The sequence below is a fragment of the Eretmochelys imbricata genome, chromosome 2 (genome assembly GCF_965152235.1).
Source record: "Eretmochelys imbricata isolate rEreImb1 chromosome 2, rEreImb1.hap1, whole genome shotgun sequence".
Taxonomy (NCBI): domain Eukaryota; kingdom Metazoa; phylum Chordata; order Testudines; family Cheloniidae; genus Eretmochelys; species Eretmochelys imbricata.
In genome coordinates, this window is record NC_135573.1 from 192863654 (window position 1) to 192877364 (window position 13711).

The following is a 13711-nucleotide window of genomic DNA, read 5'->3' on the forward strand; positions in this document are numbered from 1 at the left end:
ATTGCAGGATAGAGCCTTAGCTGACCCTTATCAGAGCCCCAGAAATCCATCAAATTAAGAGGATAAAACCATAGCACCAGATCCTGGTTACATTGAGCCACAGTGTAAATCTTTAATAATTCCACTGACCACCAGAACCAGAAGTGGGTGGGGATGGGGGGCAAGGGGCCATGGCCTTCCCAAACTGCAAGCCTCGGGAAGGTACATAGCGGCGCTGGCAGGGACTATGCTTTGCAGCAGGGGAGTTGCTCACCGTGCTGCAGGGGCCAGACGGTGGCTGGTGGGAAGGGCAGAAGGAGGATGGGCTGTGCAGCTGGTTCCCAGCAAGCTAAGTGCAGCTGCTGGAGAGTAGGAGACAGACTGCACCAGGTGTCAGTGTGCAGGGGGCACTGCAAGAGAGCACAAGAGCTAGGGAAGAAGGGAGCACAGGATGGGAGAAGGGACACTGGAATCCACTTTGCCCTTGCCCCCCCCCCACTTCTGCAAAAGGTTCCGATGTCCTTGCCACTGAGTTCAGTGGAGTTCTTCTGGACTTCGGTGTAACCAAGATCAGAATCTGGCCAATAGCACACAATTTCTCTTCGGTATAATAGAGTGATACATGTCCTAGTGATTACCTGCTAACTGTAGTCTTGTCTACTAACAGCCAGTAAAATCTCCGATCCCATAAGGGAGCTCACCTATTAATCAGAGTTAAGCAACCACCTGTTAAAGTGTCCATAGAATTATTAGTCCCTTGGTGGCTGTTATGAACAGGGTTATACTGTATTTCAGGAAACAAAAGGTTTATGTAAAGTATTTAGTTGATGTAAACTGTCCCCACCACCCTCCCTCCTCCATTCCCCACCCATCCTACAGAACCGTATACAAGCCTACAGCTTCCAAAACGCAAACAGACCTTAAAACATAGTAATTACTGCTTGCACTACCCACCCACACTCAGCTGTTTTACCCATCGCATCCCTTTTCATCTTCCATCTGTTGCGCCTCCCTTTTAACAGCTTTATGTGTTGCTACTGGGGTAGAGTAAAACCAGATCTTAAACAGCATTGATGCTGCAGTCCTATTCTGCTCAGCCAAAATATGGCGGGGGTGGGGGTGGGGGTGGGGGGAAGAACAGAGAGAAAGAGAGCGTGAGCGAGCTACCCACACATACTTTTCACCATGATCTTGGATAATTCTTACAAAACAATCATTTTGACAGATACGAAGAGGAAAGTACTCTTGAAGAGGCTTACAATAATTTAATGAATACTCTTGTACCAAATCCTGTACCTGGGTTACACATACAGCTTTTAAAAAGTTACAATGGCGAAAGATGACGACAATTGTCCATATAGCCATATAATTAATTGTAGTTTAATGCTGCACTTAAATATTCACTGCACAACAGAAAGAGTCAAATCACTACCAAATTACACGCGATTCACTTCCATTCTGCTTTTCAATTATAGGTATTCAGCTTGCAGTTTCATTTCTGGAGGTTACTTTCAGGAACAGACAGCTCTTACACCAAATGGAAATAAATGCCACCTAGAGTACACACACATTAAATGCATAAAATGGGCACTTAGGAATTGGCATGGTCTGGTCTTCTTCAGCCCTCTAAAAAAACTACAGGACAACAGGTTTTTAAAACCATTGATGTGGTGGGGTGCATGGTAGTACTCGACACATGAGAGAGAGTGGGTTACGTACTACACAAGAGTACATCTGCGAAAGGTCCAAGGAGATTTTTGTTGAAGATGCAGCGGATCCACACCAGATATATTGTGAATGGCTTAATGTTTTCTGAAAAGGTGTGATTCTGGTGTGACAAAATATAAGGCATGTAAGTGTTTTCACCTTGCTCCTGTATCCACACTTCATATTTCACCTCTCTGACCTTCAGATACTTAAGGTTCCAGGGGATCTGCCAAGACACAGAGAGCTTCGCTTCACTAGTACCTTGGACAGAGGCTTGACACTTAGCATCCCTGACCTTGCCAGGATACAGACCACTAGTCCACTTCTGCTTCTTGGGTCCAGGCTTTGATTTCACAGTTTGCCTGATCACTTGGATAAGGGAAGGGATGTTGACTTTTGTATCCTGGTAGACACGGAAAAGCCATTCCGGGTTCCGACAACAGAGGTGCCGTGGAACCTCCTTGCTTTTTATGATGCGTTCCTGCTCTGCCTTGTCCAAGTGAGCAATTCCTCCCTGGTCCCATGGCCTGTCAGGAAAGGTTACAGTGTTTTCCCTATCAGTGTTCTGCCAGGTAACGTACTGGAGATCCATGCCAGGGAGCGTTGACAGTGTTTTGTACGGGGTGTAGTGTTCGGGGTTGATTGCATAAGGAAAGAGCTCCACGACTGTGGCCCCTCTTGGCAGGAAGAGAGACATCACTAATTGGGCTCCGTGCATGCTGACCAGCATGGATGCATTGCTGATCAGACGTACAATGTGAGAAAATGAATGGTCCTCTATGGAGACTGTAATGGTTTTCATCTGAAACTCCTGGGCAAGTGCCAAAATTAGTTCTGCCTCATTTAGGATAAGTCTGTTGATTGTTCGACTGAATACTACAATATACTCCTCACTGGCACTTTCTTCCAAGCTGACATTCAGCTTCTCCATCATGAACTTGGTGAAATGCCTGATCTCATTACCAGAAACCAAGATGTTTGCCTTTGGTCCTTGTGGCTGAACAAATCCATATTGGTACCATGTGGTGATTTTGGACAGCCCTACATAAGATTTGGTAAAACAAAGGAGCCTGCCCAGGGTTTTAAGCTGCTCTCTGAGGAGTGGCTGTTTATTACTTAGTAACTTGTAGAGATCGAAGTGCAGGCCTTCACTCCACCCCTCCATGAAGAAGAGTCGTGACTCCAGATCCAAGTCTGGGAACTGCTGCATGGTGTAGAAGATCGGGAGGAGGTCATCGTGGAAGACGTGCATCAAGTTGTCCGGGTTGAATCGGTTGGTGATGAGCGCCACATCAGGCACAAAGACTGGCTTTGGCATGAATTTCAACGCAGCAGCTGGCAGTTCCACAAAGTTGAAGTACTGGGTGTTGTGGTCCTCCACCGAGGAGAGATCAAGCAAGGCAGGCTGGAATCTCCTGGAGCCAAGGTTGGGAAGCATAACTGACGCGTTGCTGTGAAAGAAGACAAACTCCTCTGCCTCAGTGGAGTAACAGAGGGACTCAAAGCGGCAGATGCGATCGGTGTGCATCCTGCCTGTGCACACCATCCTGGTACCGTCCTCCACCAGGGCCTGAAGAGCCGCATGGTAGTCAATCTGGACCTGAGAGAGTTCCTGGGACTGGCGAGTGAGGACCAGCTCTTCTTCAAGCACGAAGACGTGCTCTCGCAGCTTGATGTATTTCCAAAGCACAGCTGCAAGGGCAGACACTAGCAGGGCATTAAACACTGCTGCTATGTTCATTCTGCAGCTAGATCCTACCAAGACGACAGGTGGGGAACACAATGGAAAGAGCCAACATCATTAATCCTCTTTGACATGGTGACAGCAAAGTCCTGCGGAAAACAAAACAAAAGAAAGAAGCCATTGGAATCTTTTTTTTTTTTTTAAATTTCTCAGCATTCCACACCCCCCTCCCCCCCGGAAATGGGAGAGAGGTGCAGGTAAGAAACTGTCCAAAACTGAACTCAAAGGCGGGGGGGGGGGATTTTGAGAAGCTATGAAAAGCAGCTTCCCCTCTTCTTTTAGTTTCTACCATTTAAGTAAAATAAATGGTAAGATGAATTTTGTGCATATGCATTAGGCAATCTAAGCAATTATTTTCATTAGGAATATGCTTCAAACCTAACTTTCTCAAGCTATTTACAATAGGGTAGTTCAGTAGAGAGGACAAATGGCCCAGTGTTTAGAGCACTAGCCTGGAGCTTGAGAGACTTGGGTTCAGTTCTCTGCTTTGCCATGGCCTTCCCCTGTGGTCTTGGGCACGTCACTTGGGACCTTTTCAAAAGGCTTTTAGGTGGAGGGAGCTGATTCCACAGCAGACTCTACAAGCCCACGAGAAGTGACTCCAGCAGGGCTTCTCATCGCTTGAACTCCACAGGTCTGGGGTCGGGGGGGGGGAGGTGGGAGGAAATGAAGCTGGTTCCTCTCTCCAAAGTATGATCCCATGAGGTCATCTGGCCAGACATTAATGTTGCCTCACACATCATCTGTTACCCCTCCTACATGATGGCTACTGCATGGCCATGAACGGCATGGGAAGGAAGGCGCAACAACAGCGGCTGATGCAAGAATCATGCCGATATTGGAAGAGAGGGGTTAGCAGGGTGGATGTGTAGATGCAAAGAACCTCCGGAGAGTCACACAGCTCTTGGATCCATTGGTAAACAACAGAGCGGGCCAACTTCATCCAAACAAATAAAAGGAAAGAGTGAATGAAAACAATGGTCTGGATCCTCAGCTATGCTGTGCCCACATTGTGCCAGGCCACCAATACAGAGCAGTCAAACAGTAGCATACCCAATCACAAGCCAATTGCCAGGGTATCCCACAGCAACACAGAGGAGTTGCTCCTACTCCATTCCCCTCCCAGCTTCTGGCATAGGAAGAGTGCCCAGGGCTTGGGGTTATTGACAGCCAGAGTAATTTAGTGCATCCTTGAGGCTGCTCTACCTCATGGCAACATAACACTGGCCCAGAGCACAGCCAGCCCAGGAGGATGGATGGGGCTTCACACTTCCAAATTACACTGTGTTTCTTGGCTGAAGCCTAGGATCGATGGGTCTGAGTTGTCTAGTCCTAAATATCTGCACAGAAGAAAGTTTGGCTCTTTGTTTGAGGGGTCACAGCTGTTTTAAAATGAACACACCCTTGTCCAGCAAGGGTGCAGCTGACTCACACCAGTACAGCTAACCTTTGACATATCTAAAAGAAACACATTCCAGGCATTCCTCCCCCTCCCTCCCCCAAAAGTGTGACATTTTCAAAGGCATTCAACATTAGCCTAGCTCTGTTCCCATTGAAATTGGCACACTTGAAAATCTGACCCTAAACTCATCTCTATGTGCTTGCTGGTGCAGGGACTCAGTGTTCCCTTTTTCCAATGGCAGAGGTCTTGGCAATTTCCATTTGAGAGGACACCAGCCTCCTTTCATTTAGGTTTGTTATTGGTTTATGTTTGAGCATCAATTACATTATATTCTTTAGGACTTCAATTTATGCACCAATTCATTTGCAGCATTTCTGAGCTCCAATTTTCAGTATGCGTCATATTCACTGTTAATCAGATTGCAAATAAATTGTAACCAAGACCCAGGGGGAATTATTGGAAGGACAATATCTGATTGGTCTCATGTCTGACCAAACCATTTCTAATTTTATTTGTAGGGAGTAGTTTAAAACTGATTTTGCTGTAAGTTTAAACTCACAAATGCTTAGGTAAGTCCAATGAATTAGTATTGATCCCTTTGCATTCTAAGCCAGACGTACATTGGTTTTGTTATTTCTATATTGTTGAACTGTGGAAAGAATTGCACGGCAGGTTGATAGCAAACTCAGAATAATATAATAGGCAGACTTAGTATATATGTATGTGTACACATATAGACACACACACACACACACACACGTACACAGACATGCATGCCCATGCACAGGCACACCTCCCCCCCCCCCGCCCCCCAGGGGAATTTGGAAGTTATAGGTAGTCTAAGCTCATTGTTAAGGAGACAGATTGTAGAGGTGATCTTTGGAGATCAAAACAGAAGTTTCAGTTTGGGATCAGCCTTTGCTGGGAACAGAGATGAAGTCCATCTCCTCTGGCAGGTAGACTGAATGAGTATCTAGCTCAGTAAGTGCCAGACAGCAAAAGGCAAAGAAAGATACATTTGATTTTATGAGTCACCAATGGTGGCACCGTTGAAACTTTTACCAAGGCCTTGTTTATGCTCAGAACAGCCCAGGCTCCACCATTAATAGCCATCAATTGGTGTAGCTGCACTGATGCTGACCTGTAAGTGTAGAAAAGGCCACTGAGTTTTGAGGGGAGGGAATAATCCAAGAGCTAGGATCTTACACTTGCAGGTCGATCTACATTTATTTTGTTGATCTACAGTTCTACTTCAGTGCTGGGTATATTGTTTCCAAAGCATGTTTCCCTTTTCTTTTTTCTACTTTGATATTCTGGTAAATAATCTAGCAATAGTATTAGACTATGTAAACAGCCCATCTTTTTAGCTACACGTACACAATGGAAGTTGCTTTAATTAGCAATATCAATCCAGCAAAGAAGAAGATAGAGTCCAAGTGACCTCCTTCAAAGCATGCTACTCAGTATATAAAAGGCAGATCTGGAAGAAAGCCTCTAGCTCTGAAGAATTTAAAATGCTTAAAATAAGGGTCAATCTGAGGGCAGCACAAACCTTAACATCGGTTTTTCAGAAGCACTAAGTGTTCAAAACTCCTCCTGAAGTCAACGGGAACTGCTAGTGCTCAGCACCTCTGACAAATAAATCAGGCCTTTAACTTATTTTACTCTAACATGAAAAAAAAAAGGTCAAAGAGTCACCTGAGGTATCAATCTTCAAACACTCCTATACTCATCTAGATCTCAACTGGAAACCCCAAGGTGGAAGGTTGTCTCTCTCACTAAAAACCCTGGGAGCCATGCCATCCTCCTTAGAGAAAAAGTCTATTCTAATATTTCTTTATCCTATCAGCCCCCAAGGGACAGCATAAGAACTAGTTTAAGATTGGTTTCTAACTCCATGTCTGAAAAATGGCCCGGACGGATCTCTTTTACAAATACACAGGTTAAAAATCTGTCATTTTACACATTGTTGCATTAGTGCCTGTACAACTATTGTAGTAAATAATTCTGCTTTTTAACATCCTTTTTACCGGATTTCCTTCCTCCCCTCCCTACAGCAAATCTTTCACTCCTCTGCACTTAGCGGAGGCAAGTGTGTTTTCTTTAGCCATCCAACTTTCAGGGATGGCTGTTAAAAGCCAGCATTGCTGAAGGACTCCATCATCATACTTGTTCCCAGCTGCCTAGAGAGATGCATAAATCCTGGTTCATGCTGTTTGGCGGAAGGCTGCTTTTGCTGGAGGTGAACAAAGAAAAACTGGCCAAGAGCAGGATTTAGGGAGGAAAGAGAAAAAAGTCACTGGCACAACTGAATTGTGGATTCTGCAATTTTAGGATTTTTCTGGAATGTTTGCTCATTTTCTGCAGGACTGTACCTTTCATTTTCTTCTCTCTTACACGTTCAGTGAACACAGCGCTAGGGGAGATGCTGGATGGATAGCCCTAAGGGCTGAAGTCTTTTGCTCATTCACAGAAAGGTACAGCATAAATAGTGGTAGTGTAAGGTGTCCCATACTGTTTCATGTATGGGCCTCTACCCAGTCAGGATGAACCACATCCAGGGGAAAGAGGACCAGCCAGCAAGCCTCCAAATCCACTGGCTCCTCAGCCTCTCTCAGTTGTCAGGAGGGTCTTCTGATGTGGATACCTGCCATGAGGAAGTAGATAATTTTGAAATTAACACTTCCCTGTAAGAGAGACAGCCTTCACCATGGAAATAACTTTAGTTACTTAACCTCTCCAAATCCCTTCCTGCGACATGAGAGTTATTTTGCATCTCTCCATCATTGGTGTGTTGGGAGGAAAGTTTAATATCTGCAAGCACTTTGAGCATGAAAAGTGCTATAGACAGGCCAGATGGATTGTTTAATGCCACTCATCCTCAGTTCTTCAAACAGCTCTTCAACCTCGGGGGGAAAATGGGAGCGTAATGGTTCAGAACTGCTTTCCTGCCCCAGCCCTCCCAATCCACCCACCCACCATGGCATCTTTCAGTGCCATGCCCTCAATCTACAGCAGTGGTTCTTACACTTTTTGTATTGGCGACCCCTTTCACACCAAGCCTTTAAGTGTGAACACTCCCCCTTATAAATTAGAAACAGGGAGCGGGGTAATTTTAATTTAACAAGGGCTCGGGGCTGATAGTCCCCACACATGGCCGGGCTCACAACCCCTATGTAACCACCTCACGACCCCCTGAGGGGTCATGACCTGCAGTTTGAGAACCTCTGCTCTACAGAAACATGCATCTCAGTCTCCAAGGATACTGCAAGGATTGACCAACGTTTGTACAGTGCTTTGAAATGTTCAAGAACTCTCATTCGGCAGCACCGGAAGAAATGACAGCACACAGATTAGAGCCTCGCCAGAAGGAACACTTGTAAAAGCACAGGGAGCCTTCTTGCTGCCAAGCTCAAAGGGCTATGATGCCCCAAAGGAGGCTCCCTTGACGATTCCTGACACAGACAGGTTATTGGAGAGGAGTGGAAGAGAGAGAATCACAACCAGCAGACTGCCCTGGCAGGAAGCTTGATGATGGCTGGGAGCAGCTGATGCCTGGGAGTGTGATGGCTGAGATGGGAAGGTCTGGGTGCAAAGAAAGTGGGATAAGAGAGATTTGCAGAAAAAAAGCTGAGGCATGGAGCCAAGACACAGCACACTCAGCACCAGGAGGATTAGAAAGTTGGAGGGGCCTCTCTAGTTTCTGGTAGGAAAGATGAGTGGACAGAGACTGAAGAAGAGCAGAGACTTGAGGAAGCGCCAACTTGTCTTTGGTTGCTTTAATTTTAGTTAAAATGGCCAATGAGGAGGCACCTACGGGAAGGTGAGCTGCCAGCAGCCTCCCCTTCCCATCCTTTAGCAAGTGGGCTAACTAGTGTTCATGGCTCCCTATCCTCAGAAAACCTCAGTTCAACTATCACTTTTTAGTTAATGTTTATTACTGATAAGCAAGTAAACCCTTCAGCAGCACACGTCTGCTCAGAAAGTGCACATTTCATAGAGGCTCTGTCTACACTGCAATTAAACACCTGCGTCTGGCCAGTATCAGATGACTTGGGAATGCAGGGCTCAGGCTACGAGGCTGTTTAATTATGGTGTGGGAATTTGGGCTCAAGCTGGAGCCTAGGCTCTGGGCCCCTCCCCCATCGCAGGGTCCCGGAGCTCAGCTTCCAGCCTGAGCTGGAACATCTACGCCACAGCCCCATAGCCCAAGCTCCAACAGCCTGGGTTAGTTGGCACAGGCCAGAAGCAGATGCTTGGGTATGTCTACGCTGCAATTAGACTATCTTGCAGGATTTTCGTTACCATTATGTAAGATTTGATACAGTAACTAAGTTTCTCTCCATTAATGGGTGCTTATTTCAGAACACCATATATTCATGCTTGAAGCCAGCCTGCTTACAGTAGGTGCTGCCTTGTTCAGCAACACTTTGATGTCTGCTTCAATAAGAGAGGTAGCTGAAACTAGTTATTAAAGGGGCACACTCTTGTCAAAATTAATATATTTTTAAAAAGATCTTATTCATAACATCCATAGATTATTGCAACTGAAAGAATTTTAAAGAGCAGTCTCTCTGCCATGTTTTTATGATTATTTCTTGCATTTCACTCAGCTTGGACAATAAAAAAAGTAGACTCAACTCCTGCCGACAAACAGCAGCTACACTGTGCATCTTTTAACAGCATGGCTATAGCGGCACAGCTGTGTCGCTAAAAGGTGCATAGTGTAGACATAGCCTAAATACTTTCCAGGTACATTCAATCTGCATAACAAAGTCTCTAGTAGACTTCACAAGCCTTCTTGTCTCTTCCCTTTCTCCAGTAGAAGAGCTTCTACACACACACACAAAGTTGTGAATTCCTGCTTCTTTTATGGTCACAAGGGAAATATCTGGAAGGGCTGGTGAGAAAACAGGACAGAGTCAATAGTTCTTGGTTTTATTCCTAGCCTTGCCACTGACTTGCTATGTGACCATGCACAAGTCACAAACTCTCTGTGCCTCAGTTTCGTCATCTTATGTACTGTACATAATTGATCATGTGATTTAAATAAGTAATGTTCATAAACCATTGAGTTATCCAATGAAAGTGTTGTATATTAAGAAATTGATATATTTTGTGAGTAAATTTCTTACTAAAAAGCAGGAAACTACAGATGTGCTGATTTTTTAAAGAAAAAAGCAGCTTTGTAGAACAACTACAAAATCAAGAAGGGACTAAGCCATGTAGTTGAAGTAGCAAATACCATTAATCAAGTCTGCCTTAGAAGAGAAATGTATAAAGCAGAACACCTGAAATTTCAATTCTCAAATGGGATTTTAAAAATAGGGCTATATCAGAAAAGTAATCATCAGAAATGTTTAAAATATTATTTTATAGACACCTCAGTATCACTGACATTCATAAACAAAACAGGTTTATTTTAATTTTAAGGCTTCATCTAAATCAAAAACCTTGCTCTTTAGGAGATGGCAAACAAGAAGGCAGGTTCTCCATATAACATTTCCTTTTGTTAAATGTTCTCCATTTCAAATATATCTTCACTATGAAAAGGAAAATAAAGTACGCTACAAGGGGGAAAGATTTTTTTCAAAGGCACATATAGCAGTTAGATGCCTAATGCCCATTGGCCCATGCACCTAACTACCAGTTGTGCCTTTGGGAAAAAAAATTCCCTCATGTAATCGATTTCTTTCATAGTCATTCAGAGCTGGATAGTAACTTTCAAGTTACTGTATTCTATTGAAATAATATTTATTCATACTGTTCTCTTCTATCAAAATGCCTGGCCTCTAAAAGGGTCAGAAATGCAGTATTGCCAACCCCAAATATTGAAAGTCAGGGTCTAAAAAAAACAAAACAAAAACAAAACATCAGGAGACAGAGTTAAAAATTAAGAAATTTTTAAATAAATTGAGTCTTATTTGTGTTCTGGTTTACAAGCTTTTAGGGGTCCCGTTTTAAAGCTTTTCTCCACAATCAGGAAGGCTGGAAACTTTCACTAACAACAAAAAGCTGAGATTGTCATGTAACCACATGACTTCAGCAGCTGGGGGTTTAAGTAAAACTACTGGCAGGAGAGCTAACAATGCCTCTCTGGGTACATGCCTGGGAGCCGTAGCACTTGAAGACTCACCAACCCAAAAAACTCTAGTTGATGAAGGATAGGTGGAGGAAACTGTTAACAACAGTTCACACCTGTTAACCATTACTCACATAAGTAATCCCACTGAAATCAATGGCTTCTCTCACATGAATCAAGCTATATTGGAGCCAATGATGCTAATCAATCAGAAAAAAAGGTGCAGGATCTTTCCCCTGTTTTTTTGTAAGCAACAAGTCTTCATTATCAATAAAAATGCATGTCAGGAAAACCACTAATAAGAAATTTGATAGACAATTATCCATAAATTAAAAAATAACTCCAAGGAAAAAAAGAATTTACTAATCCTGCAAAACTAATATGAATATCCAGAAAGTGTTGATACCAAAATGCACTCAAATATGAATCTCAGTGACTCTGGGTTTTGGTAGCCATTTGTTTCTATAGTCTTCCTCCTCCTCCTAAAAGGAACAGCTTGGGTACTGTCTGGATAGAAATTTAAAAGGATAGTACAAAATTGTCTTTTTAACAATTAGTATGAGCAGTTCAGGTTTCCCATTTAGCATGGTGTCTGGAACAGTTTCTATGTGCTAGAAATTCTAAACAGGAGCCTAAAATGTTAGCAACCCAGCACAGCCAATAAGAACATTAAAAGCCTTGTAGGTTGACAGGCTATACAGTGACATGTTCTGTAGAGACAGTAAAACTGTCAAGTGGAGAAATTTTTCTTAAGAAGCCCAGAATTCAGTCTATATCAGAAACAGGATTTCCTCCCCACATATCATTTGTTCCAAAATACTCAAAACAAAAAAAATGCATGAAGGCGGGGATTATAAATTAAATACTGATCACTCACACAACCACAGAGGAAAAATTCAGACAAATTAATTCGAACAATGATCTGATACACACATTAAAAAACCCAAGAAGTGCACTATAAAAAGGTGGGCAAACAGAGCAACCTGCAAAATTGAAGTCAGATCCGTATGTGAGCTCGACAGCTAACAGAGAATGATTACAATTAACACTCACCAAAGCAGTACATTAATTCAGAGCATCTGCAACCTCCTTAATCCTTGGAAAAGCGCTATCCCTAACGGATTAGGATTTCAGCACATGCATGCATACCTGATCTGCTATATAAAAGGAAACATTATCCAATGCCTCTCTCTTTCACAAGAAAAAGAAAAATCTTAAATCTTAAATCTATTTCTTGCAGGGGAACCCTCTCTCCAATCTCCCCTCCCAACAAAAAAAAATATCTACCAGAGCAGTAACCAGTGCACCAACTGCAGACTGAGCTACCTTTCTCCCCTAGCTGACTCTGAGCATGCTCTGTCTATCAGCAGTGTCCTATCCCTCCAGCTGGCTCACCTCAATTTGTTAGCCTCCCAGAGGTCAGCCTTGCATGCAGGATGATTTGCTGCAGTATTCCTGCAAATTCCCCAAAGGGCAGCCACACTGAAACAAATACAACGGTGCTGTTTTACAAAGCTGAGTATGTTTAGGACACAGACAAAGCTGGGTGGTTTTCCCCTCCCCCCCTTCAGAGCTTGCTTTTAGGTAAATAAATAAATAAAATAAATAAATAAAGGCTCCACACAAAGAAACAAACGGGGGGGGGGGGGGGGGCAGAAAGAATGCCAATCACCAGAAAAGGAGAAAGCTACTGTAAATGCCTTCTGGCAACTCCCTCAGCAACTTGTAAGAGCTTTCCTAGCTATGAGGGTCAGCGAATGGCTCCGTATAGAATGTGCGACAAGCATACACCTTCAGAGTATAGGGGATCATGTTTTTAAATAAACTCTTTCACAGTGAAAACAGTTTTTGTGGCTACGAAAGTCACAAAATTAAACTGTATTTAATATGAAAACACTGAACAGGGTTCAAGTTAGATAGGAGCAATTGCTGCTCAGTGCACTGGGTGGGGGCAAGCTCAGAGTGATTTTCCTAGCATCCGTCTGCAGAACTCAACTCCACACTTGATGCAGTCCATCAGACTAGTTTAGAAGACTCGTGCCCAGTTTTGATTTGTCAAGTCCCTGATCCTGAATTCAGGTCCAGACCCAAGAGGCCAATTCTGCAAACACCACCGAACAAAATGCTTATGGCTTGGAGTAGTCTCACAGCAACCAATGGAATGACTGAGACTACTCCCAACAGCAAAGCCCCAACCTTACCATGACACGTGCATGCGTGCACATACACACAAGATAAAAATCGTTGCCCTCAGACGAGATGCAGGGTTTCTCTTGCTCCTCATAAGAATTATTCTAGCTGCTCAAAGGAGAAAGCACAAAGCCCCATCCACATACACAAAATGTGAATAATTAAGGTAAGGGGCATTCTGTTAGAAAAACTCCCAGCTATGAACGGTAGCTGTATGCTACCTGGAGCCCTTTTTTAAAATGTGTAGGAAGGGCAGCCTAGGGCAGTCAAGCTAGCATCTCTACAATTCTTTTTTAAATGCATACTATAAATCATTAGGGAGAAGGCTAAATGGATTTATGCTACCTATACACTGGATCATACTGTAATTTCAGACTTTGGATTTATACCAATTGGAACTATTAACTAATTGGCCAATTCTAGCATAATGGTCTCCAGGAGCACCACATGCCCTGATTTGGATCGGATCCTGTAAACCCTAATGTACGTACATAATACTACTGCACAGTCCAATTGAACTTAAAGAGACTACTCGTATTTGTAAAGTTACATGTGAAAGTATTTACAGGATTAAGACCTGAGTTTGCTTCTGATCTAGGGGGGTTGA

At 43.5% G+C, this 13711-nt stretch overlaps 1 protein-coding gene across 1 annotated transcript; it reads right to left on the bottom strand.

Moving 5' to 3' along the window:
• Nucleotides 1-1264: 1264 nt before the first annotated feature.
• Nucleotides 1265-7292, bottom strand: POMGNT2 (protein O-linked mannose N-acetylglucosaminyltransferase 2 (beta 1,4-)). The gene is made up of 2 exons (XM_077809298.1): nt 7208-7292; nt 1265-3519 (listed from the first exon to the last, which is right to left on the bottom strand). Exon 2 carries the CDS (start codon nt 3425-3427, stop codon nt 1691-1693), a length of 1737 nt encoding a protein of 578 aa, XP_077665424.1. The 5' UTR covers nt 3428-3519; nt 7208-7292; the 3' UTR covers nt 1265-1690.
• Nucleotides 7293-13711: the final 6419 nt, after the last annotated feature.